The sequence below is a fragment of the Thermobia domestica genome, chromosome 4 (genome assembly GCF_964235325.1).
Source record: "Thermobia domestica chromosome 4, izTheDome1.hap1.1, whole genome shotgun sequence".
NCBI lineage: Eukaryota > Metazoa > Arthropoda > Insecta > Zygentoma > Lepismatidae > Thermobia > Thermobia domestica.
This window is the reverse complement of record NC_137457.1, coordinates 194,207,211-194,235,138: the sequence shown is the minus strand read 5'-3', so window position 1 is coordinate 194,235,138 and position 27,928 is coordinate 194,207,211. Positions and strand designations below refer to the sequence as shown.

General features: G+C 35.5%; 1 protein-coding gene across 4 annotated transcripts in view; it reads right to left on the bottom strand.

Moving 5' to 3' along the window:
• The window catches only part of LOC145683423 (uncharacterized), a 275,918-nt gene that overhangs the window by 137,457 nt on the left and 110,533 nt on the right, over nucleotides 1–27,928 (bottom strand). For all 4 annotated transcript variants that reach the window (XM_081754756.1, XM_081754759.1, XM_081754758.1 and 1 more), the window contains exon 2: nucleotides 13,920–13,999. In XM_081754756.1, coding sequence (XP_081610882.1) covers nucleotides 13,920–13,991 — 72 coding nt within the window. In that variant the 5' untranslated portion in view covers nucleotides 13,992–13,999. The remainder of the gene's footprint in view (nucleotides 1–13,919; nucleotides 14,000–27,928) is intronic.

Below are 27,928 nucleotides of genomic sequence, written 5' to 3'. Positions count from 1 at the left end.
GCATAAAAAGGAACAAAAGGTGTTCGATTAAACTACAATATCAAACAAATGTAATCTAAATCTTTATAAATGGAACTGATGAGTGCTGGGATTTTTTTCCAGCTAAAATAGTGTTTAAAGTTAATTTTAATGATCGATATTTAGAGTTTAACTTCGAAACACAGAACAAGAATATTGGGTTATGTGACATATGTGACACATGGCTGCGCTGCGGAAGGCCTCAGTCCGATTCTCCGTTGCAGCTCATGTTGTTTAGATCTCATGTTAAGCTTATGTCCACGCCTTATATGTATAGCCTCGGCCTTGAAACGGACCGTAAACTCCAAACACTAATCAATATTTTATAGTACTTTGTAATACTTTGAAAAACTAGAGAATGGGTGTATTTTTCTGCCTCAACTATTTTAATATTGTAATATACTAATTCATTGTAATATATACTACTACTACCCATACAGAATAATTATATAACAAATTTGAACTTAATTACACGTCCAGGTAAATGTTATGTCCCTTTCACATTATCCGGCGATTTCCCGGATCCGGTTCCGGCTAATTGCCGGACGAGGTAGAAAGACATTGCAAGCAATGAAGCTCTTCACATATGTGCGGCGGTCGCCGGACATTCATCCGGCGAGCAAAAACAGCTGGATCTCCCTGCTAGAATCCGGCGCGGCAAATCGCCGTGTATAGCCAAGCGGGACATTACAAGCAATGACGCTCTTCACATATACGCGGCAAACTACCGGATGGGTGTTGGGGGAGGAAGCAAGTGTTGCCAGGAAAGAGCAGAAAGTGGCTGCTATAATATGGGAGCGTGTGGTTTTGTGTGTTATGTGGAGTGTGTTTGTGTATGTGGTTATGTTCTAGCCCAATACATCTGGAGTAATTAATCAAACCTGTATATACAATATATGGGGAAAGATGACATGTACAATTAATTGAAAACGACCAATACTACCCAAGTGTCGAAATCAATATAAATTATTATTTTTCTATGTAATAGAAGATTGGGAGATGTCCGTGTAGCACTGAACAAATGACCTTCTATAAATTTGTGGTGACCCAAAATTGAAATATACACTATCAAATATTTGAGCAATACATTCTTTTGCTATATATTAATGTACTATTTTGCTACGCAAAGCAAGAGAGAATTCATGATGTGATATTTGATAAATATACCGTACTTTATATATTTTATAATTATCTGGCTGTAATTTCTTGAATAGTCCTCTGAATTCAGAGACTAGAGCAGTGCTTTAAAGAGACTTGAGTCAATAGTCGGAACGCTTAAAACAAAAGAATAAACCCGAAATAGTATAATAATAATAATAATAATAATAATAATAATAATAATAATAATAATAATAATAATAACAATAATAATAATAATAATAATAATAATAATAATAATAATCTAATATAAATAAAATAAAGAGTTTATGTGTATGTCTGTCTTTGTGCGGCCTAGGGACGATACGAGTGGACCGAAAGTTACCAAAATTTGGTCACAGGTACCTTGGTCCAGGCTCCAAATCAAACTGATGCGGTTTTTTTTTCAAAATTCGAATCAGGAGGTCTCAGGGGGGCGTTTACCAGGACATGTAAAAGTAGTAGAAAATGACCGATATTAGTGTCAAATCCATAGTTTTCGCGGTCGCTGAGATCAATGGTAACACTACCATTAGCGATGACTTCAGCCACCATTTGTATGCGGGCCGGCGATCATCAGAGGGGGGGGGGGAGGAATTTCGAGACATGTAAAAATAATCAAAAATGACGGATATTAATGTCAAATCCATAGCTTTCGAGGTCACTGAGCTCAATGGTGAAACTCAAGATAGCGTTTACTTTCACATTTAGCCCCCATCAGCTAAGGAACTTGGGCCAGGAGATCACAGAGTTAAAAAAAATAATCTACAATGACCGATATTAGTGTGAAATTCACAGTTTTCGCGGTCTGAGATAAATGGTGATACTTTCATTAGCGATGATTTTCAAATTCAGCCACCATTGAATGCGGGCCGGGAGTCACCGTACTGGAGAATTGCGAGACATGTAAAAATAATCGAAAATGACCAATATTAGTGTCAAATCAATAGTTTTCGCTGTCGCTGAGATGAATGGTGATTCTCCCAAGGCGTTGACTTCCAAATACAGCCCCCGTCGACTGGGAGCCAGAGGCGTTGTTTTTCCAAAATTGGAACCAGAGGATCACAGAGGCGTTTACTTTCTATGTAAGAGTAGTAGAAAATGACAGATGCTAGTGTCACATTCATAGTTTTTGCGGTATCGGCTGAAGACCAGAGGCGATTTTTTCACAATTCGAACCAGGGAGGGGTCTCAGGGGGCGTTTACCGGGACATGTAAAAGTAGTAGAAAATGACCAATATTTGTGTCGAATTCATATTTATCGAGGTCGCTCATATGTATATTGATACTCCCAATAGTGTTTACGTTCAAATTCAGCCCCCATCCGCCTTCCCAATGAAAACACGTACGTTGTTGGATATATATTCACACAAAATGTATCTAATTTTAGAAATGTTTCTTAATTCTTCTCTCATTGTTCAGTTTGTTTACATTGATATTTTATCTGACCCGTGCGAAGAACGGGCATAACAGCTAGTAATAACAATAATACAGACCAGTCTTGGGGTCAGTGGCTGAATGTTGGCTTGAGATTCTCGGATAGACCTCAACGGTTGACTATCCCGAAAGGACTTTAGCCTGATTTTCTCAGTCACAACAGTTGAATACCGGAACGGTATTTTAAATATCCAGAACCGGGCCGCTATTTTGCCCAAGTTTATCAATTGTGGAAACAGTACAGAAAAATGTCTTCCAAAATACCGCTTCTCTAATAAAAAGTGCACATCTTTTCTGTATGTGGCATGTTCTCTCATTCGATAACAAACAGGCCCTATGTGTCTGACGTTTTTTTTTTCTGCCTGTGTCTTAACAAGGCGAGTAGAAAACACATTTTGCGTCTGTCCATTACAACCACCACAACACGAAAGAGTCACTGAGTTTTGTTTCTTCAGTTGCACAACAACCCTGCTCGCATATTTTTCATCCACGGCTAAACGCCGGATAATATGAAAGGAGCCGAAACCGGATCCGGCAAATCGCCGGATAAGGACGATGCTATAGGCCCGGTGGTAGGAGGGAAACGCCGTTTCCAGTGACCACGTTAGAGGGGGAAAGGGGGGCGCCTTCTGGTGGCTTCGGCTGTCCTCCAACTGCTCTTCCAGACATGTTATATTGCAACGTATGTCGAGAAATATTAAACAATTATTTTCGATATACAATAAAATGCTCCCTCTAAAAGCTGTATACACCTTCTTGTATCCAAAAGAAATTAAAGCAAGTATCGTTACTGATCTCGCTAGTAACAAGGAAGTATTTTTATATGGTGTGATTATAAAATTTTATTATTATAGCCTATTTTGTTTTATTTTATTATTCTTATTTCCTTGAATATGATTATTAGTTACAATATATTAGTTATAAGCAAAAAGCATTTATTGTTATGAAACTTTAGTCAGGCAAATCATCGCACAAAGAATATTAGGGGGTAAATTAGAGGGCCAATGACTCGACACATTCACAGGTATTAAGAACACTCGCAAAGATGTAAAGTTTAAAGAGGAGAAATCTACGTATTTCTGCGATTATCATACAATTCACACTTCACTCAGTTCTAATATGGAAGTCAATCAATCAATCTTCAGATAAAATTACGAAAAAGGCAGAAAATGGCTATTTAAGGCTCTAAGTGTGAACCTACGCTTGGAGTGATTCTATTAGCACCTTATAACACATTCTCTCGTAAGTTGTCTCCGTGGTTAAGTGGTGTAGTAATGCTTAAAACTGATTAAAGGGCAAGAAAGAAGAAAAGAAAGAAAGCTCTGTAACATATGTGATGCATGGAATAAGTCGTGAGTGGGAACCCTTCACCCCTGGTGGGGATATTCATGAAGCTATCAACTTATGTCTAATTATATTGGAATATATTATCCATTTCCTAATTTCGAACATACTAGGTTCGATCGAAATGAGAGAACTTTTTATCGGACTTCTGAAAAAAATAAAATAAAATAAATACATGACCGTGTTTATTACATATAGAATTCCCAGTCACGACCCCCTTTTCAGTTTTATTAAAAATAGAAGAAGAAGAAGATGAAGAAAGGAAAAGGAAGATAGAAGAGAAAAGAGGTAAAGTAAGAAGGTGATAAAGAGGAAACTGTTACTAGATATTTTGAGAAATATGGTAAAGGAAAGTGAATAATTATCGAATTAGAATCATTTCCAATAGCTATTGGGTGAATGTTTGGTATTAAGGTGATCAAAGGTAGACACATGTTAATCCATACATCCCAGACCTAGATCCATTTAACCCCAACTACCGAATTATCCCAATCTAGCTCTGAGATAGATGAGAAAGTTTAATTTAACCGTTTATTCAATATTTTCAGAAGTTCTAGACTTTGAAAAACAAACGACGAAGTTGATGGCATGTTAGAATCGACCACAGGAAAAAAAATAGAGTAACCCATCTATTTGTTCAAGATTTTGACTTTCACAGTTCTCACATGATGATCATTCGTTCAGGCTACTTCGATCCTTTTTACTTCCTTCATAGAGCCAACTTAAATTAAGTTAGTATTGACATTCAATGACTTTAATTGCCAACTACCATTAATTATAATAAGTCACACATATATGTCAAAATAATTGGTGCACTTAATACTAAACCTACATTTCACTCACACACACATTCATACAGGACAGTGTATACTTCAGGTTACATTTAGTTGAATTAAACTAACCTAACTACATTTCTATAGACATTTATTACATTTCAATAAAAGAAAACTTAGTTTGACATAACAGGAAAAATTTGATACATGAAAAAAGAATGTTTCATAAGCATGCACAGAAATCTGCTACTTTCAACAATATCAAATAACACATTTCTCTTTTTTAGAGATATTAAAAGTTGGATTACATTAAAAAAAATATTCGACAAAAGACGAAAGACAAAAAATAAAGGAGAAAAAAGAAAATTCAAAGGTCAACATATTTAAGATTCAGTGCAATGAATACATATCATTGTGAAAAAAGAAAGAAAAAAATATAACTGGTTAATCATTCTTTAAAAAAAAAACACTTTAGTAGCATTTTATTGAGTCTCTGTCCCAAAAGGAGAAATTTCGACAATTTTATGAGTCTTTGTTCTCACGTCGATAATAACTCCTTTTTCTACTCTCTTTATTCACTGTGATTGGTGTCCATGAGAGTATTTAATCGTTTGTCTTAACTACAGACAAAAAAATTAGTTTCTTCATATTATATATATATATAAATTTCTCATTTCGTCACTTGACGCACTTGATATAAAATTTCAAAGTTAATTCAGATTAAAGAAAAATTATCGAATCCAGTCCCAAACATTGGGAACTTATTTCCATTACACTATACGTCTCAATGGAGCTAGGTCTCTGGACCTATCTAGGTCCTGTATTCACATTCCTAAATTATTACCAAAATCAGTTCATCGATTTTTTTTCTGGTCTAGATCGTGTAGTCAAAAGATTCTAGTCACTGAACTGACGAACGACAAATAGTTATGTTTTCCAGTCGTAGGGGAGGATTTGTTTCATAGATTACTGATAGAAGGATTCGTTGGTGGGGTACACTGTTTCGTAGCTTACTGATTTCACTATGATCTCGCAAAATAAATTAGGATAAGGATTAGGGTTTTGTTTTCTTACGACCTGCTACTTGTTCCATGCAACATTTGACATAGTATTAAAAAATTGAATAGTTACAAACATTACTAACAAATCGATAAGGTGTCATTAATTATAAGTTACGCGGTAATACTTTACATCACAAATAATTGGTCAATGTCGGGTGTCAAAAATCTATGGCAACCTAAAACAACCAGGGTAAATACCGAGCCCTTTACATACATACTCATATATATATATATACATATATTTATTCATATTCCTCAATATAATCAATTTCACTCTAATATTAATCTCAGTAATTCGTCGACGTTTAAATTCTACATAACCCTTTTATATTCAACAAGTATTCACGCTGGCTTGGCTCAAAGACAAAACAAAAACCCTGACTATCAAAATTCTTTTTTATATATAAGGTTGCAACATTGTACTTTATGTGTAAACCCGATAATCAATAATAATTCTCAATTTACTAAATTCCGCGTATAAAGAAATAGTTGGTGTTATTTAATAAATTGCCATAAAAGGTGGAAATACAACAAATAGAGCAGGCACGTAAGTTTTCAGACTATGTAAGTACATATATATAGATATATATACAGAGAAAGAAAAAAAATCAAGGTTATTCGAAACTAGTGGGCCCAAACTACTAATACATACACACTATATGACCAATCAATAGAAAGAAAAACCAGAAATCAGTCGTCAATGGGTATAATTTGTACGATCGATGAATAACAAGTAAGTTTCTAGGAATCTGAAAGCATAGTGTACATTCTCGTCAGCCCCTCCCATGGTGGGTTGAATATCGTGAAAATGGTCCTGAGTTGTGCTGAAACACCTCCACGAATTGTATCGCTCGATGTCTCAGTTAGTACATACGATCGAAATAAGTGATATGAATATTGTACGTTTTCATGAGTTTCAGAAAACGGGGGGGGGGAGGTTGAAATTTAAAAAAAAACTTTAGAGAAGAAGTAGAAGAAGTATAGGTAAAAAGAGAGGAGACAGAACACTACAACTACGAAAGATAAGTGGTCGAATTTACGTATACAACATACTATAACCAAATATCCTCTTTTATGCCAAAAGGGGGTGGTTTACTTAAATACGTAAACTCAAAAGTTATCTCCAAACACACAACTAATCCGTGCCCGCAAGGGAATTTTCAGAAAGACGAAAGCTTTAAGGAAATTCCCCCCCTCGCTGTATCCGATTGAGTCCTTGGAGATCCCGGAATCCACCGGAACGTTAGAGAAAGCGCTAATTTAGAATTTCAAAAAGAAAAAAAAATCATCCGACCTCTAAGAAACTAGGAGAGTCCAGAATAGTAATGAAACTAGAGTAATAGATAAGATATCCCTAATGAGAATTTGCCAAAATAAAAAAAAAAATAAATAAACTGAATTTTGGATCGGTGATTTCAATGACCAAACATCACCGATGGCTACCCTGCGCAGACATGCCAAAGTCTGGGATGTCGTTAATTTCCCTCATCTAATTAAACTAAGAAAAGAAATGAAAATACTTAAGGGGACTAGGGGTCGACATCCGGGTACGCTAATGACATAAATATTAATTTAGTAGCAGTTGATTTAATCGGATAGTCCGAACTGAGCTGTCAGCTATATGAACACTGCACAATAAATAAATAAGGTAAGCAACGAAAAAAAAATCTTGAAGAGTCAATGAATGTTAAAGGTACAAATGACCAAACCTGTACTTTTCAATGATCACAGGATATAGCAGTTAGTTTTCTTAATTATCATTTCTGTCAACCTTTAGAAGTAATTCCCACATGATGCTAACCTATCTTATGAAAGGCTTAAGAATCCGGGGCTGTTACTATGAGGTACTTAAATGCGAAGTAACACACAATATCCAACTACACTTTACTATCCAAATAGCAAACTCGGTTGGATGAATGTACTGGTGTAGAAGTCAAAACGCGAGAGATTTTTTTTAGTAAACATATTCATATTCTCACTATATAATATACACTAGGCCTATCCATTTAAATATAGGTGTCATATCATCTCATTCATATTTTATAACATATTACTAATATAGCATTACATTCATTCATTATTTACTCATTTTTCGCGCGAAGTAATATTTTACAGACATCCTATTTCATACATTTTACACGCAGGCCATACACATATTTATATTACACACTAATAAATATATAATTATCACAATCTATCACGCTCAAACTACTACACGATAACATTCACCGAACCACGTACTCTTTGTTTCGAAGCACCCAAATCGTATTTACTTCGCAGTTAAAAAAAATCATACGCGTATTTACTGAAAGTTAAATTGTCAACGATGATTTTATTTCTGATTTGCTGATAAAACTAAAACAACAATGGAAATTTTCTACAGCCACGGGAAAAGAGAATTTAAAACTACATTTTGAAACAAATAGTAGCAGCATATGGACTTTACCTCTATTAAGAAAATAGGCGTTCTTGATTTCAGTGGATATTTCGATTGCTAATTGACCTAGCAAGCTGTAATTTTCAGAACAGTAAGATCTCATGCTATCTTATATGAATGTATACTCATCTGAACCGAAAACCATGTCCACTGGATGTAATTTGAGAATAAATGGCCAAAATCAAACAACTTAGATCTCTAAGTCATGCGATGTCGTAATGTCAACAAACAATTGACTACCGAAAACGGGCAGGATGGCGCTGTAGTGGAGGCATAATTTACCGTGTACTGAAATATATACTTGTACTTATTACTCAAAACTCTAATATTTACTCTGGTTTATTTATGTTTAGTTAGAAAAATGGTACTAAATTGACGCATATTTAATACACTGTCCTTATGGTAACATCATGCACTCACACGGAACTACCAACTACACACAACTATAAATACTTCACATAAATACTACTAACTAAACAAACACCATTTAATTACATTCGTATTAAAGGCAAGCACCTTTAAACATATTACTCCTTGTCAGTATATAGAGTTGGTTCTATTGAACTTTATGGGGGGGGGGCAAAATGAGAAGGGTAACCCTAGGTCCAACTGACCTGACCAATTACTTGAAACAGGTTTACAAAATGATTACTAAAGATTGATGCCCTAGAGGCACCTTAACGAGGTTTATTGAGGGACCCTTCCCCTGAAAGGGGAAAAGGCCCTAACACAAACAATAACTAACCCTTCCCCCGCTAGAAATGGTTCAATTTCGAAAAGGGATAGGAGCACTTTTACGCTAGCTTAAGCTGCTATTATGATTATTGATGTTACAGCTAGGAAACCTACTAGGTACATGCACTTACTAAATAAAAAAAAATCACATCTACCTAATACACGAACAAAATGCACTAAACAGGTCGTAATTTCCCTAATCCCTAACTGAATTTGAAAGAAAAAGAAAGTAAAGTCACTATTTCACTCTGTCTATTCTAACTTGATTGGATGACGAGCAATATGGCGTCTGTAAACACAAATCCTGTATTTCACTGAATTGCCGCTTCTTTACCAAAAATTGTGGATTTTCCGGGCTCCTATGCCGTTGTAAATCTTTAACTATTAAGTTACATTATATGTTACCTTAGTTTTCCTTGAAAATTCGAGACCTTCCCGAAAAATATGTGGCACGAAAATCACAAGCTGCTCCTGCTAGTGTGTCTTCGATTATTATAATAACATTGCGCCGAAAACGCCAGGGATTAGAGAATTCCACCAATCAGGGCGTTTTCTAACAGCCGCGGAAATTACAAAGCGAATAGAATTTTGGTGAAATCTAGATATAACCGGATCTGAAAGTGACTATGGACTAGTGAGAGGGGGTGAGGGAAAAATTAGGTACCTGACTAAATTCTACATTGGTCTGAAATTAAGAAAATTTATATCCAATGACGGAACTATTTTTTGGTATGACGTCAGCCTGATAAACCTTGTTACTATTCAACTTGTATATGCGAAAATGGGATTTACACTTAATCAAAATATAAGTAAATATATTATTCAATGGGAATATGGTTACTAATGAACCCTTTCGATTCATTACATTTAATTTGAAGTAAAGATAGTAAATAAATTGTGTAATTAAACCGAAATCGAATAAAAAAATTACTAGGTACAGGGTGCGTAAAAAAGGTTGCCATTACTTTCAACTGTAATGGTACATTACATGCTGTTGAAATTCTGAAAGCAAAGGTTGGCAGTTCTAGCCTGACTGGAGTTTTTTTTTCAATATAGGAAAACTTTTTTTCAAATATAAAATTCTATTTTGCAGCGCTTGATAAAACAAAATCAGATGAACTGTCACGTTTCAAATCTCAGTCACGTTTGTTCTCCATATCTGTGGACAGTATGCTAATTACAAGGGAGATGAGGAGGAAATCCTCTTTGGTTATAGCATACATCCAGTATTTCCCTCTCACCCCCTTGTAATTTACACACTGTTAACAGATATAGACACGAAACGTCAAGAACATTTTTTTACACAACGACTATGGTAACAATAATATATAACTTGTGATATCAATATATTTACGGAGTAGGTTACATTCTATTGCTGGTTAACATGGAACACTGAAAGGTTTTACAACTGTTTTGAACATTTCTATTGTTTTATGCATTATAAACATATGGTGAATTGATATTTTACTTGTAGCTGCAAATGACTAGTTTATTGTTTAAAACAAAAACAAAACGAACTTGACTCGAGCGGGAACCGAACCCGGGATCCTTTGCACGTGAGCCACAAATGCTCCTCACTCTGCCACGCCGTCACTTATTAAATTTACGCGTCGTATCATATAAGAGACGAGTCGGAAACTTTAAGATGGATTTTCTCCGGTATTTTTTGCTATTTTTGACTATTGCGCTCTCCCAGTTTGTAATATTAGTACTTTTAATGCACACTGCTACCTCGGAAAAGATGGTCCCGAAGTTCATTTACCAAAGTCTGCTTTCTCCTTGTAGGAGCAATGAACGTTGAAATCGGAAGTGGTTTTAAACCGGAAATAGTTGTTTTCTCCCACTCCTCACTGAATAGAGGGTAAATAGAGGAAAAATGGAACCTATTCCTGGGATGGTGAGTCGATCACAAGAAATTGCTTCTCGCTGTCATTTACCGTTTTTGCTCCATGTAAACCAATGTTGATACCGGGATGCTAGTACATTTCAACGTTTTTTGGTTTTAGTAGAATGTTGCGGATGGTAATGGTGTGTTCTCTTGAGATGCTGAACCGATTGGAAAAAAAAGACTTGTCGCTTTCTATTACCATTTTTGTTCTATGGCGGAAAACATTGAAGACGGAAATGATTTATCTCTACCACTTTCGGTTTAAATAGATGGTTTACCTAAATAATGAAATCTATTCTAGGGACGCTGAATCGAATTGGAAGAAAGTGATACCGATAACTTTTACTTGTTTTCTCTATGGAAATCAGTGCATATTGAAACTAGAAGTAGTAGTAAACTTCAATCACTTCCGGTTTCGGAAGACTGTTGCAGATGGTAACGATATGTTTGCTTGAGTTGCTGAATTGATTGTAGAAAACCGATTGTCACTATCAATTACCGTTTTTGTTTTTGTACGAAACCAGAAATGGCTAATTTCAACTATTTCCGGGTTTGAATGAAAAGTTAAGGGAGGAGATGATATGAGTTTTGGGACGCTGAAAGAATTGCAGAACACTGCTTCTTTGGAATATGTTAATGTTTTTGCCCTGATAAATGTCAACAGACAGACGAACGGACGGGCAGACACACGTCAGAATCGTTCTATAATTTTCCGATTCTTATATATACGTAGCATGGGAAATGTAAGCAGTAATGTGGAATACTTTTAGTGTTGCTCACGATAGGGGACACTATTCGCATCTCGTCTTGTTTCGATAACGATACGAAAATAGACTCTTATAAAGGAACAGCCTCAAATGTCGTGGGCACCAACTGTGTAGTTCTTACCAACAAGGTATTTAAATATATATACTGTAGTTCTTACCATCAAGGCTGAATCCTGCAGGATCGAATTTTTTAGCCTAAGCAGAAGCCCAACTCGGTAGCGATGTCAACCGTCTCGGCTCGGTTCAACTGAGCGAACAGCTCAAGTCAACTCGGTTAGGATGGCCATCGGCTCAAGCCAGCTCACAAGTAAACCTTACGTTTGGGTGAATCGAGTTGCTGACTGAGACACATATGAGAAAGTAGTACTAAATGTGGTAAGTATTTCAGTGAAGTTGTAGGTGCGAAGCTCCAGGGGTTTAGGAGATACAGCTACCAGAACATCACATGGAAGTACAGAATAGTCTTCATACAGTTGGAGGTAAAAGCTCTGTAAGACCTCTTGTAACGACAAAAAGTGAATAACAAATATATGGGTACATATTAGGACTAGGGGAAAGTCATATAGTAAGGCTATACCTGAGGGCGGCCATCTTGAAATCCGTCATTTTGAATTAAGGTTAAGTTTTTAAAATAGGAATAGGGTCATATGATACATGATTTAAGACGCAAATTTAATCAGAAGAACAATGGTGACGTTAATTTTGATTTACGCGCAATTGGTAAAAAGTTATAGGGAAATTAAATATTGTTGCAGCATATGTATTAGTCCTTTGCCCCACTTTGTAAATTTTGTATTAATGATAATAATTAAATAAAAAGCAGGTGGATAAATATTAGGTCTATGGTAAGAGTTGCCTTGATGGCGGCCATGTTCAAATCCGCCATTTTGAATCAGACAAAAGTTTTAAACAAAATGCCTAACAGTGACACGTTGGATTTATGGTAAAATTTGCTATTAATAAGGTGTCAATGTTATGCGTTTTGTTTGAAACTTTTGTCTGATTCAAAATGACGGATTTGAACATGGCCGCCATCAAGGCAACTCTTACCATAGACCTAATATTTATCCACCTGCTTTTTATTTAATTATTATCATTAATACAAAATTTACAAAGTGGGGCAAAGGACTAATACATATGCTGCAACAATATTTAATTTCCCTATAACTTTTTACCAATTGCGCGTAAATCAAAATTAACGTCACCATTGTTCTTCTGATTAAATTTGCGTCTTAAATCATGTATCATATGACCCTATTCCTATTTTAAAAACTTAACCTTAATTCAAAATGGCGGATTTCAAGATGGCCGCCCTCAGGTATAGTCTTACTATATGACTTTCCCCTAGTCCTAATATGTACCCATATATTTGTTATTCACTTTTTGTCGTTACAAGAGGTCTTACAGAGCTTTTACCTCCAACTGTATGAAGACTATTCTGTACTTCCATGTGATGTTCTGGTAGCTGTATCTCCTAAACCCTTGGAGCTTCGCACCTACAACTTCACTGAAATACTTACCACATTTAGTACTACTTTCTCATATGTGTCTCAGTCAGCAACTCGATTCACCCAAACGTAAGGTTTACTTGTCAGTTGGATGTACTGTTGGCTCGGCTTTCTTCTCGGTTCGGCCCGATAGTGAATGAACTGTGAACCAAGCAGCTCGAGCCGTTGACAACCCGGACCGAGCAATTTTGAGCATTTTTGGCCCTATAACTTTTAAGAATTTTTGGATTAAGCCCGGAAACTTGCTCCTCCGGAACTCAAACCCAGAAACTCGTGAACGGTGTCTTTGCCTCCTGAAGACTTCTCGACTACAAACCGCGTATCTTTCGTGGTTATAGACAGTGTTATAATAATAATAATAATAATAATAATAATAATAATAATAATAATAATAATAATAATAATAATAATAATAATAATAATAATAATAATAATAATAATATTATTATTATTATTATTATTATTAATGATAATAATAAGAATAAGAATAAGAATAATAAGTTGTAGTAGTAGTAGTATCATTGATGATTATATCGTTTATGTAGGATACTTGAAGAGAATACTTGAAACAACACAGATGATTTAGCTCGATTTAGGTCCTCTTGGCTCAACTCGACCCGAATTCGAATCAAGTTGGGTGAAAATTTTCGTGCCGAATTCTCGGGTCGAGCTCAAAGATGCCTGTTTCGAGTCGAGTCGACTTTCAAGGAAAATTCGCTCGAACTCAATCGTGCCCATCCCTAATACTTTGGAAATCTGAAAACGGACTCTAATAATGGAAGCATAGTATTTACTTTTCTGAAATATTACTCACAATTTCCATACATCCTATAGCAAATCCTCCAGACTCTAGTTTGCAGCAGCAACAGAAACGTTCCAATACCATCGTAATTTCTGAAACAAATATAACAAATTAATAAATCATTTTGGATAGGTCTATATTGTAATAAGTTTCAAGTTCCTTTTTAAGTGTGTTTTGCATCCTTATTCAATACCGAGATTATGATGGACAGGGCCTACAGTGGCTCCCAGCAACGGCTGACACTTGAATCCGATTACTATGGCGGGTACATAAAACATCATGCATCAGTGCTAATCAAATTGTAAGTCTCTCTATCATATTATTTCGTCCCCACAAGAGCTGGAATATAGTACCATACTAGCCTATATTTTATAGAAACAAAACCTAAAAATTTTTACATCACTTACTTCATTGTATTCTTAGCGTCATGATAACAGATAGAAGATCACATTTATTTAAACGCTTAGCCCATATGCAGAATTCCAATCTTTGTGGGACAAGAGAAATGTCGACATATATATTACAATATCGTGAGATACTTGAGAAGCTGTTTGAATTAGTGCTATGAACTCTGTTTCAGAATCTGGAAAAATAACTGACGGAAATGATGCCCTAACTACATATTGTAAATTTAAAACACACATACACAGTTCACTTTCTGTAAGCTCTAAAGATAATTTGCTTTATAATGCTGTATCGAGCATCAGGGAAAGCAGAAAACAGCAAATCGGTGAGCCAAATTGTGAAAGCTGGCAGAGGATAAACATAACATTCAGGAATCCTATGTTATTTTTATCTTCGAAGTGACAGAGCAGATGGAATATTACAAAGGAAACAAGCGTTAACAAATACAATTTATACCAGTAAAAAGAAACAAATTTCCATTTTTAAAATTTGTTGATTCACTCTTCTTTGCCCACAGGCGAGTTTCAGGGCACATGTTGCACTTATGAAAAGATTTGGGGGAACATAGGAGTCCGAATGTATAAGAAAGAAGCAAATACTTTTCCTTCAGGTTATTAAAGCTAATGGTGAGAACTATATGAACAAAAATTGGAGCTAATACGAGGGTGATTCCAATGAAAACATTTGAAGTGCTCTAAATATTATATTATAACAATTAAAAAAAATACCTATTATTTTTCGACGTAGTCTCCCTGACGTCAATGCAAATATTCAAACGCTTCGGAAGTGTATGGATACCACGTTTAAAAATATTTTGTTCGTGACTACAGCCACTTGTGTACAGCGGTTTTCACTTCTTCATCACTTCTTCTCCCAACGTTTCTTTGAGCGGTCCAAATACACGAAAGTCACTAGGGACAAGGTCTGATGAATAAGGTGGGTGTGGGAGACATTCTAATTTCAAATTCTGGTCAAAGAGAAGTATGTGGTCGAGCGTTGTCATGCTGTAACAATACACTTGAAGTCAGAAGTCCTTGTCGTTTACTCCGAACTGCCGGGCGAAGTTGGTTTGTGAGCAGGTATGAATAAGTATTGGTTTCTGTTGCCCCCATATACATGTAATCTTCCCAAATGACTCTTGCATCCCAAAAGGGAGTAAGCATGAATTTTCCTGCTGAATGCTGAGTGCGGATTTTTTTGCGGGAAAGGGGGTTTTGGTGATGAGCTATGGCGCCATTCCTTGCTTGATCTTTTTGTTTCTGGTTGGTAGTAGTGAACCTGGGTCCTATCACCTATAACGATTCTATCTAGAAAAAAGTCACCCTCGACGTGGAAACGACGCAAAATTTCTTCACAGGCATCGACGAGACGTCTTACAGTTCAGCCGTCAAATGACGTGGCATCCATCTTGGAAACACTTTATTGGACTGCAGCACGTTATGGACAATACTGTGTGCTGAACCAACACTAATGATCAACATGGTGGCTATTTCCTTCAGAGTGCAGTATGCCTGTTATCCTTTGTAAGCTTTTCCAGTAAAGCAATGCTTTTTCTGTCACTACACGGTGAGGCTGCCCTTGTCGTTAGGCATCCTCTGCAGACGTTATGCTGTTTCCATACTTTCTATACCACTCGTACACTTGCTACAGGGACAAACACGAATTACCGTACTGTGCTGTTATCCTGCGATGAATTTCAATACGTTTGAAACCTTCACTACTCATAAAACGTATTACAGATCGCTGCTCTAACGCCGTACATGTTGCTAGTGGCGCGGCCAACTTCGTACTAATGCTGTTGCCGTCTCCTGTGCTGTAGATCTGCCACCTGTTGGTCATTTTGTGAAATTCAAGGGACTACAGTTATATATCAATTTCATCATACAACTTTTCGGCATTTTGTATCACTTTTGTGGTTTTAATTTTTAATTATACTTGTATTTTTGCTAAACCGAAAGTGAAATAGTTGCATTTACTTGCAATATTGTGCTCCAACTGTGATGTGAATAAAGCAAAGTAAAAGCTTCGAACCACAAGCAAATGCTTCGAAATTTTAAAGGTTTGATATTGGTAACATCATGTATAGTAACCATGGCACAAGTAGTGAATTTACATCGTTTTAAACGCTGTAAAGAAAGAACGAACGCTGAGGAACACGATCTCAGAAATGTTGATAGATGGGTTGGCGTCTTCTTAAACTAGGCTGTACAACATCCTCTCCCACAGATAGAGTTACATAGGACATCAGCTTCCTAAGATTCCTAAAAGATGATGAAGATCCCCTGTACTATACAGGGGATTTTTGTACTACACAATTAACCATCAATAATATGTAATTGTGAACTTATAAATACATTTGCAGAAAGTTTACACTATTTATTAATCTCAGTTAGGTATTGTACATATAAAAGTCAATAACCTAGTTTCAATATTGTTAGTTTCTGCGAGCTATACTAGCAATATGAAACATTGATTTCTAAAGTATAAATTATTAGAGTTGTTTTCAAGTAAATCGAATTTTTATTTTCACTTCTTTTACCCCAATGTTTGGGAAAAGAAGTGAAAATCGAAAAATCCTCTGTAGACTCTCATGAAGGTCTCTAAATTTGACATCTAAGCTTGCTTCCGTACTCCCATTCGCAATAAAAGTTGTGCGTATACTGTAACTCACGATTTTTCGCATTTATTCCACTTTCCTTACGTTTATGGGTAAAATTCAGTTATTAGTATGTGGAGATAATAAAAACAATCCATATTTCCAAAAAATATAATAAAATAATAAAAATATAAGCAAAAAACAAAATTATGCTCGGTTTTGTGTATACTGGCAATCATTAATTCTAGGGATATTTTCAGTAGCAGAGCACGATTGCGGAGGGAATTCAGTAGGGAAGTCGAGGAGTTGGATCAAGAAACTGGATAGTGGAGTAAAATCTTGCATGTATTGGTTAAAACCTAGTGTGTAGATTGTCTGCCAAATATAAATTAGCTTTTGTAACCAAGATGTACGGAAATATAGAAACAAAGAGGAAATCTCCTGTCTTGAGGCTGGAAGTGACATGCGCTATGGATATTAGCATTTATTTGTTAAGAAAATGAGAACAAGCAAAAAGTAGTTTCCGTGCAGCGTGGTGGATTAGTAGTTCTTACACTATTTTGACACTAGATCGAATCCCATCCCGTCCCCCCTTTTTTTTACAAAACATTAAATTTTCATGTTAATAAGAACCGAAGCAATATAATAAGGACATACTTATTGATATTTTGCTGTAATGACGTATTTATCCAGTATTAGAGTACTATTGGTAATAGCTATTGTTTTCAGTTCATGCTGTTGTTTAGCTTCTCTCATCCTGTTTTCTTGGGAAAAGAACAATTTTGTCTCCAACAAAGTATATACGGACAGAAAAAGACATTTTAGTACCAAACGTGATTTATCGTGATAAAATGGACTAGTTTGCCATTATTAAAAAAAAACTGAAGTAAATTATTGAAGTTGGCTTCTCTTTAGCTTTTAGCTAAAAATTACTTTTTTCTTTATAAGACTATACTTTATATGGCAAGGTGTGTGATCATAACCACAAATTTAGCTAAGGAGTGAAAGATAATTGTTTATACAAACCTTTTACAAGTTTAGGTACGTGAAACACCAATATACCATGGTCTCGCTTATCCGACCTTCCTTTGTTCTACATATCGTATGATCCGACATATCATTGCAGATAGCACCAATCGGCAAGAAGAACTACAAGTTGTGGTCTTAGTCTATTTTTCATGCTCTGGAGTCTATCGCCTAGCACGCCCGTCTACACCTTGACTCATATTTCTATCATTCAGTGCAGACACGTATCCAGGGTTTCTATTCGGAGGGGCCCCAACACGAATCCTCGTAAGCACGTAATTCTAATGTTTTAAAAATATCAATAATAATAATAATAATAATAATAATAATAATAATAATAATAATAATAATAATAATAATGCAACAGTTCTGTATTTTTCTTAAATTTTTTCCTGCTATTCATTTATAAACCGGTTTACTTAGGAAACTGCAAACAAAATGAAAGGTTTCGGTAATACATATTATGCCTAGAGGGAAGTGATACGATAAGGGTATCATTGACGGCAGCCATCTTGAAATCCGCCATTTTGAATTAAAGTGAAGTTTTGATAACTGAAAACCATAGCATGTGGCACCAAATTTTAATAGTAAATTTTCGCCAAAAGCCAATGGTATGCTTATTTTTGTTCTATAGTTAACCAGTATGAATTTATGACTCTTCTAATATGCACGAAACGTCAATTATTCGATCTTTCAAACTGGCAACACTCCTAATTTTCACCGCATGTTTTAAGATTCGGACTGGCACTTTGCAATTGTTTCCATTCCTCATGTTTTATAAATTTATTACATTTTTAAGAGTTGCGATTTGTCAGTTCATGAATAGTGTTGGGATAAGCATCCAGGAAGCTTTCTGAATTTTGAAGACTTGACATGTAATTATTAATTTCATATGCAATGTAATTATTTATTTCCTATACCTGCCCTTCAAAAACTCGTTTACTGACATGAATCATCGCAGAACGAAAGAACTCCAACTTTGCATTCAGGTAATACCGGAGACGTAGCTTGTAATGGATAGTAGGTGAGACGAGAAATAAGTTGAAAATTCACTTCAAAAAAGGAAATAAAATATGATTGTTGTGTAAATCAATGGTCTTTTGTTTTGTTTTATATTTATTTGTTTATTGTATATTTATTTATTTATTTTCTATGGCAATATTTTAGCTAGTCAGACAAAAAAAGTCATTCGTTTTCTAGCGATTGTTGTCGATGGTTCATATTTGTAAGATTTATAATCAGCATTGATCGGGAACTCGATTAAGTTACACCTCTTTATAAACAAGTTACTTATTTTCATATTTTGTTCACGGTACAAACAGTGTGTTGGGAACAGTCATATTTTGTCTCTTTGATATTTTGTATCATTGCTGCTGTTCCTTTAAAGTTGTAAAGTTGTATTTATTAAAAAAAAAATACCGTTTGTCGTTTGCGCAACATGTAGGCTACATTGCATGATAATTTTGAGTTCGTGTTACAACAATTTCTTATAATTTCATTTGTATTTCTTTACATCACATAGGTCCATAGGTTCCTCATGTACTCTGGGTTAAAATAAATAATTACACTGCCTAGGAAATTAATAATTACATGTCAAGTCTTCAAAATTCAGAAAGATTGCTGGATGCTTAGACCAACACTATTCATGAACTGACAATTCGCAACTCTTAAAAAAATGTAATAAATTTAGAAAACATCAGCCATGGAAACAATTGGAAAGTGCCAGTTGGAATCTTAAAACATGCGATTAAAATTAGGAGTGTTGCTAATTTGAAAGATCGAACAATAGACGTTTCTTGCACATTAGGAGAGTCATAAATTCATACTGGTTAACTATAGAACAAAAATAAGCATACCATTGGCTTTTTGGGGAAAATTTACTATTAAAATTTGGTGCCACATGCTATGTTTTTCAGTTTTCAAACTTCACTTTAATTCAAAATGGCGGATTTCAAGATGGCTGCCGTCAATGATACCCTTATCGTATCACTTCCCTCTAGGCATAATATGTATTACCGAAATCTTTATCCACTTATTATCATTAATACGCGGGTTAGAAGCGGAGGTAAGGGACTTACGCACATAGTATGTATAAACAATTAATATGCCTGTAACTTTTCACCAAATGAGCGCATCTTAAAACTAACTTCACCATTGTCTTCCTGATTAAATTCTAGCCCGAAATTATGTATCATATTACCCTATTCCCATTTAAAAAACTTGTTCTTAATTCAAAATGGCGGATTTCAAGATGGCTGCCGTCAAAGTCATACATACCGTACAACTTCCCCCTTGTCCCTATACGTATCTACATGGTTGCTCTTTCATTAACACTCCTTTTACAAAAGATAGTAAGGGACTTCTGCAGTAATCCCTATTAACCACGTCACAACCTTTAAAAATTATTAAAAAATAGAAAACATGCACCATGGCAAAAATTTCTGTCATCACAAGTAATGTATACATGTCCTCTATCAGCAACAAAAATTTCATTGAAATCGGAGCCGGACAATTGGGTGATGTGATATATATATGTAATGCTATGGGATACGATCTCGTGTCAAAATAATAAAATAACTGTTAATCCACACTCTATCCACCTAACCACGGAGATAACTTTTAGTTTACTCGCTTTTTCTTAACAAATAATGCTCACAACCATGGTGTGTATCGCTTCGAACCTTAAGATAATAGTTTTTTTTTGTTTAATTCTATATTTTCGTACGACATCTTAGTTACAGAAGCTAAGTTATATTTGTCAAACCATCTAGACGCTAGGTTTAAACCAATAAATTGAATATTTTACTCCAATTTTCAGTTCCTTCCGCCAGCTCGTTCACTGCCTATTGTCCCCTTCGCAATCGTGCTCTGCTACTGAAAAATCCCACGAGAGTCTGATTGCCAGTATACACAAAGCCAAGTGTAATTTTTTTGCTTATATTTTTATTATTTTATTATAATTTTTGGAAATATCTCCTTAGATGGATAGTTTTCTATTATCTCCACATCCTAATAACTGAATTTTACTCATAAACGTAAGGAAAATGGAATAAATGCGAAAAATCGTGAGTTACAGTATACGCGCAATTTTTTTGGCACATGTGGGTACCAGTGGATAAACAAAAAAATACACAACTGGGTGACAGACAGTCTCACACTGTCAGTATTATATGAGTCACGTAATATGTAAATCAGTTGAAATATGGAACTCGATTTTGTTCATTATCGTTTCTTCTATTGCTACTGAAAAGGAACAAGTAGAAGATTTGCAATGTATTGATTGAGATCTAACCATTCTTGCAAGTTATAGTGGAGACAATGGGCAAATCGCTCAGGACTATTCTTCTGTCTTTTAGGACAGCAAATCTGCGGACTTTTCTTTTTTTTCTTTTTTTCACTTTTGTGAAAATTTTATATTTGTTTGACCACTAATGGTGCGGTCCATTGCAGAGGTGACATAGATATTTTCTACCTTTCACCAAAAATTTCATCGCCTTACCCTTTACCAATTCCACTGTTTTTATAAAAATTGGATATTTTCCTAGGGATATCTACATCCATCCCCCCATATATATATATATATATATATATATATATATATATATATATATATATATATATATATATATATATATATAGTGGCGGATCCAGGATATGATCAAGGGAGGGGCTAAACCATATTTTGTCATTTTTATAAAGTGTAAAGCAGGATTGAATCCCATTGTATCCAGTGTATACCTGAGCGTCAAGAGGGGCTATAGCCCCTATAGACCCCCTTGGATCCGCCACTATATGTATATAGTGGCCATTATATATATATTACCCTCACTATTGACTCATTTTAACCTTAAGCAGTAGGATGATTGGGAAGCCCGAGGAAAATACATGCCATATTAATAAAATGGAATATTTTATTTAAAAAAGTTATAGTGGAATATATTTTCTAATTGGAGAAACGGTAAACCCACCCTTTTATTTTCTACTTTTCTATTTTAATTTCATGTGGTAAAGATCACTGAGAAGTCTGAAAAGAAGCATGTCCCATATTATTTCAAAGTCATATATTATTATTATTAGGTATTTTACCTTTCGGCAGGTCCTGAGACTAATGAGATTTTTTTTCAATTTTAGATTTGGGCCTGGAAATGTTTCTTTCACTTTTGTCGAACTTCATCTTCCTCTTTTAACTCCCAATATTTTCTCCTATCTTTCAAATCATCGATTAGCTGTGTTCTTCTTCCTCCTCTTCCTCGCTTCCCTTCCATCTTTCCTTCTATGGCGGAGTGAAGAGACAACTTCTTCGAAAGATGTATCCATTCCAATTGGCCTTTCTACGAAGAATAATGAGTAGAAGTGTCCTTTTCTCTCCTATCCGTTTTAAAACATCTTCGTTTGTTGCTCTCTCTGTCCATTTTATCTTCTCTCTCTTCCTCCAGCACCACATTTTGAAGCTCTCCAAATATTTCTTCTCTAACTTCCGTAATGTCCAAGTCTCTAAACCATACAGTCCAATGCTTCATATATAGCACTTTACCAACTTCTTCTTAAGTCCAATATTGAGCCTGCTAGTTAAGAGTGATCTTTTCTTGTTGAATGCTTCTTTAGCTATGACAATTCTTGACCTGATATCTCGCGTCTCTCGTCAAAATACTTCCCATATACTTGAAATTATCGACCTCTTCAAGTTCGCTTTGTTCTACTCTGATCCGTAAGGATGTGTTTCCACGGGATATTCTCATGACTTTCGACTTTTCGATGTTAATTTCCATTCCATACAGTTTTCCAGTGTAAACCATTTTGTCAATCACCTCCTGTAGACATTTTTGCCGATTCCAAGAGGTTCATCCAATACATGGCTCTTATTGGCCACGTACTGATGACATCACAAAGTTTCAAGTTCAAGCTTGCTTTTGTTTCTATGTTTTCTGTGTGAGGGTGTTAAAAAAAAAAGAGAGAGGAGATTATCAATATCATTGATTGTGAAATACATTGCATTATGATTCTAGATTTATGTTCATTTTACATGCGGTACAAATATATTATCCTTAAATAAGTCTTCGTCCAAATAAAAGTTTTAATAAACACATTATACATGAATGTTATTACTTTCTACAATTTTAACATTTTTACTAGATCACATATTAGCTGATGGCATCGGCGCAAATCTGTCTTCAACATTCCGGGAGACCCGCTGTGGAGGATCACGGGAGCAGAATCGTCATCAGTGGCGTATTTAGGGGGCTATCGGGCTCAAGCTCCCCCGAAATAAATTTGTTCGTTTTTCGCATTCCACGTATAACAATAATCCTTCTTACCATTTCTAAGAATGTCTGACTTTCCATTTTCTTATGCTTGTTGTTCAGAAATAATACTGTATTTGTCAAATTTCATTCCATGTAATTCCTTTTGTTCTTTCTTTCGTCCTTTCTACTTTTCTGTTTCTTTTTCTTGATGTTACTTTCTTTCGTTTCGCCTATCATACTTTATCCACCGTTCTCAGTTGTGATTCAAGTCGGCCGTCATCAGTAACACCAAAACTAAGAGGAGTTGGTAAACGAAACTGATGTTCTACACCAACTTGCGCGGATATCAACATGACGGGACTTTAGTTATTATAACAAAGGAAAAATTATATCGTTTAGTTATTTTTAAAATAAGGACATGTTTGAATTAAAGAAAATCAAAACGGGGGAAAATTAGAACCGGAAATTAGGTAGGCCAAGATCATGCTTCCTTTTTCTTGTATGAATAGGATAAAGAGTTAGATTCACTCCAAAATTTTTGTATCATATCATAGTCTATAGGATTTATCGGTCTGCAGTTCTTACCATTATAACTTCAATTTATGCATAAATTAAAATATATTTAATTCTCAAACTCAGGTGGGCAATTGCCCACTTCATTTCCTGTGTTGGGCATAGCCCTTCGAAACAAAATCCTAAATATGCCATTGGTTGTCTTCAACGTTGGGAGGTGGGCAGATTTGAGGCTTATTCTAGAGAAGAGAGATGAAACTCATATTACGGTAGATGAGTCTGATTTTTGAGGTACGCCTGTTGTAGAGTACAGTAAAAGCTCCTTATTCGCGCTTCCTTCATTCGCGTTTTCACTATTCGCGGATTTAAAAAAATGCGACCCAATTCCTATATTCGCGGCTAAAGATTTCTTTATTAGCAGATCTAATCAGTACGTACATACATAATAATAAAAAAAAATCCAATAGGTATCCAATCCAATATCCTTTGTAAACGCCGTCAAATGGACTAATAAAATGTAAAATAGACCTTATTACAACTTAGCCTAAAGTATGTTGTTAAATGACATCGCCGCTGTATTGGTTCGGACTTAAGCCGCCTTTGCCGCGATCGGTGTTTTTGAGAATGTAAGCAAACAGAATGAAAGCAACCTTATTACTCAACGAATAAAGTATTTTTTTTAAATGCCGCCACATTATTAGACGTTCCGTCCTTTGGTAAGAGCCGCTTTGCGTGTTTTATTGTTTCGTCTTTCCATTCGTTACAAAAATTGTGATCAAGTAACACGTTTCTACCACTGTCTTCCTAATTTATACAGTAATGTGAACTTAAAAAAATGAGAAACGAGTTTCGACATGAAAAAAATCTGTTACCGCTTAAAGTGAAAATAGAAATGCTTGATCGTTTACGTCTTGGAGAGTCGTTTGCATCCATATCACGCTCATTCAATGTCAACGAATCAACTGTACGATCGATAAAAAAATCCGAAGATAAAAAAAGATCGTCTGTACCTTCAACTTCACTGTCAGCGAAAATTGTTCGTGATCCAGCAATAGAAAAATGGAAGTGGCGTTGCCATTATGAATCGAAGACCGCTACCAAAAAAGGGTGCTCCTGAGTGGTCCAATGGTCCGGGAGAAGGCAAAGCGTCTTTACGCTCATTTTAAACAATCTGATGGTAGTTGTAATGGTGAATGTACAAATGGAGGATTTCAAGCATCGGAAGATTGGTTCAATAAATTTAAGGTGAGACAATCATTGCATAACATTAAAATCGTTGGAGAAGCTGCATCTGCAGACACTGCTGCAGCAGAACGATATCCAGAAGAATTTGCAAACTTAGAAGCTGATGGAGGATACAAACCTAAGCAAGTATTTAATGCAGACGAAACTGCACTATTTTGGAAGAGAATGCCAAACAAAACATTCATTTCTAAAAGCAAAAAGTCTGCTCCCGGATTTAAGGCAGCAAAGGATAGAGTTACACTGCTGCTATGTTCTAATGCATCTGGAGATTGTGTTATTAAACCACTGATGCTCTACAGATCGTTAAATCCTCGGGCTTTAAAAATCAAAACAAGGACGACCAACCAGTGTTTTGGCGTGCTAATAAGAAAGCGTGGGTTACAAGCGCTACTTTTTGTGACTGGTTCCGGGATTGTTTTGCTTCTGAAGTTGAAACTCATTTAAAAAAAAAAAAAAAAAAAAAAAAACAGAATTTAGACTTTAAAGCAGTTCTAGTTTTGGACAATGCAACAGGTCATCCTCGCGAACTTGAAACTGTGCATCCAAATATAAAAGTGACACTTTTACCTCCCAACACGACGGCTTTGCTTCAACCTATGGACCAAGGAATAATCCAGGTCTTTAAGCTCTATTACATTAGACGAACCTTCAAAATCGTATTGGATAATATGGAATGTAATACTGATATGAAAGTTATGGAATGCTGGAAGAAATTTGACATAGCAAAATGCATCGTAAACATAAAAGAATCATTGGAAGAACTGAAGCCACACACATTGAAGTCATGCTGGAAAAAGCTGTGGCCTGCTCTGACTGAGGAAAATGACGAAGAATGTGTGCAAAATCAAACTTTGACTGCAAACATAGCCGAAATTGGGAATGGAATAGGACGAGATGGGATCGAACAGATAGAATCAAGTGACATTCAGGTATTCTTGAATCGCAAGATGAAAATTTGACTGAAACCGATTTGGAGGAAATGTTAAATTCACAGCCCATTGAAGAAGAGGCTTCAACAAGTACTGGAAACGTAACATTTAGTTTGAAAAATCTTAGTGAAGGTTTAAGAATGGCAAAGGAGCTTTGTGATTTCTTTATGAAAATTGATCCGTCTATGGGGAACGAAGTCTTATTTTTAAGAGACAAATTGCTAATGCCACTCCTGAATATCAGTCTGAATTGAAGAAGCTTTTAAAAACTGCCAAGCAAGAAAAAATTACATAATTCTTCAAACCATTGCCTAAGCCTGAAGATAATAATTAATCAATATGGTGAAAAACTTCAATTACAGTAAATTGATTTTTTATATGTATTTGTTTTTTTTATTTTGTCACCTAGGAACGTATTCCCTATAATCCCATATAAATTACCATTCCGTATTCACGGTTTCTGTATTCGCGGCATATTTATGGAACATATACCCCGCGAATAAAGAGCTTTTACTGTATATTATATATTAGGCGATGTAGATGAAGTAGTAGTACATATCAGTATTACAAATCACTGCCGTGAACACATTCTGACATCTGAATACATGCATATTTACATTTGGTATGTTTCTAATTAGGCATCCACAAAGACTCACGTTAAAATTGTTTTATAATAATATAATAATGTGCAGTCGCCCCTTGTCAGTCTGAAAGCTCAGATAATGCGCTAATAGATAGTGTGATTGGGGATGTTAGAGCTGACAAGTTGCGCCCAGGGTTTTGTGAACATTGAACTTGGTAGAGCGTAAAGTACAGGATCTGACCTGGGTTTCATATAAATAAAATCAAACATGTACAAAAGAGACACATTGTGATGTCGAAGGGGTTGAAAAGGGTGAGAAGGGAGTAACTTTTAGGACTGGTCAATCTGCTTGCACTTACTGGTAAATCTCGGCGTTTCCTTCTCGATGATTCTCCCAATGGATTGATGTCCGTCCATCCTTCTCTCTGGTCAGCTGGGCGTCCAGGTAGTCGTGTGTTAAGTGTTTTCGAAACCCGGGCAGGAAAACGTACGTTGCGAACACAGTAAATCTAATCAAAGTCGAAATTACTCTTTAACGGATTATCCATCGCAACTGACAACTACAACGTTCGCTAAGGCAAAGTGCTCTCTAAGTTAGAGCAAGGTAAACTTCTCGTAAATTCGAAATCGTGGTTTGTACTACTACATGTTGACTCGTCTCACATAGGATCCGGACTATTACTTCCCAAAAGTGTCTCAATGGTTTTGTTCGATGTCCCTGCGGGTTATTATACTGAGTCGTTGATTATTACTTCAGTCTTGATGAAAAGTGCGTGCTCATAGATTAACCAAAGGTGGGGTGATGATAGGAATACTGACAGGGAAACAATCTGCTGTTTAAATTGATTAAGAAATTACATGTATAAGAAAGAAATGACAGATAGCAAGAAAACTTCCTAGTAGGAAAAGCAAATGAACTTAAAAGAAAATCGAAAAGTGACTGAACATTAAGTGAACGATTATGCTTTTCACTGTGTTGAAATTTGAAATAAAATGTCCGGAAATCGAAAATAAAATGTACCATTATGAGTCCAAATACACATATCTTCACAATAATATAAATAATGATTTCCCCAAAACTATGAAGAAAGAATATTAATTATGTATGACACAACAATACTCTTATTTGAGCAAAATGATGATAATCTCAATAGCATTGTAGGAATTGTTATAGAAATCTGACGCATGTCATATACTCGTTAGTTAACAGATGTAACCTTAAGATTATGGAGAAAAATATTCCAGCAATTAAATTGTTTTCTTTGCTTACAAAGCATCCTCGTTCAAAAGGAAAATTGCGACACGCGGAAATACGTAGGAACAAACCATGGTTCGACCAGGAATGCATTAAACTAACAGAGAAGAGAAAACAGGCAAAATTACGCTGACTACAAAATCCGAATGAAATAACTACACAAAATTTCCTAGATATCAGGCGGGAAATTTCCAAAACTTTTAAAACAAAGAATCGTGATGTTTTG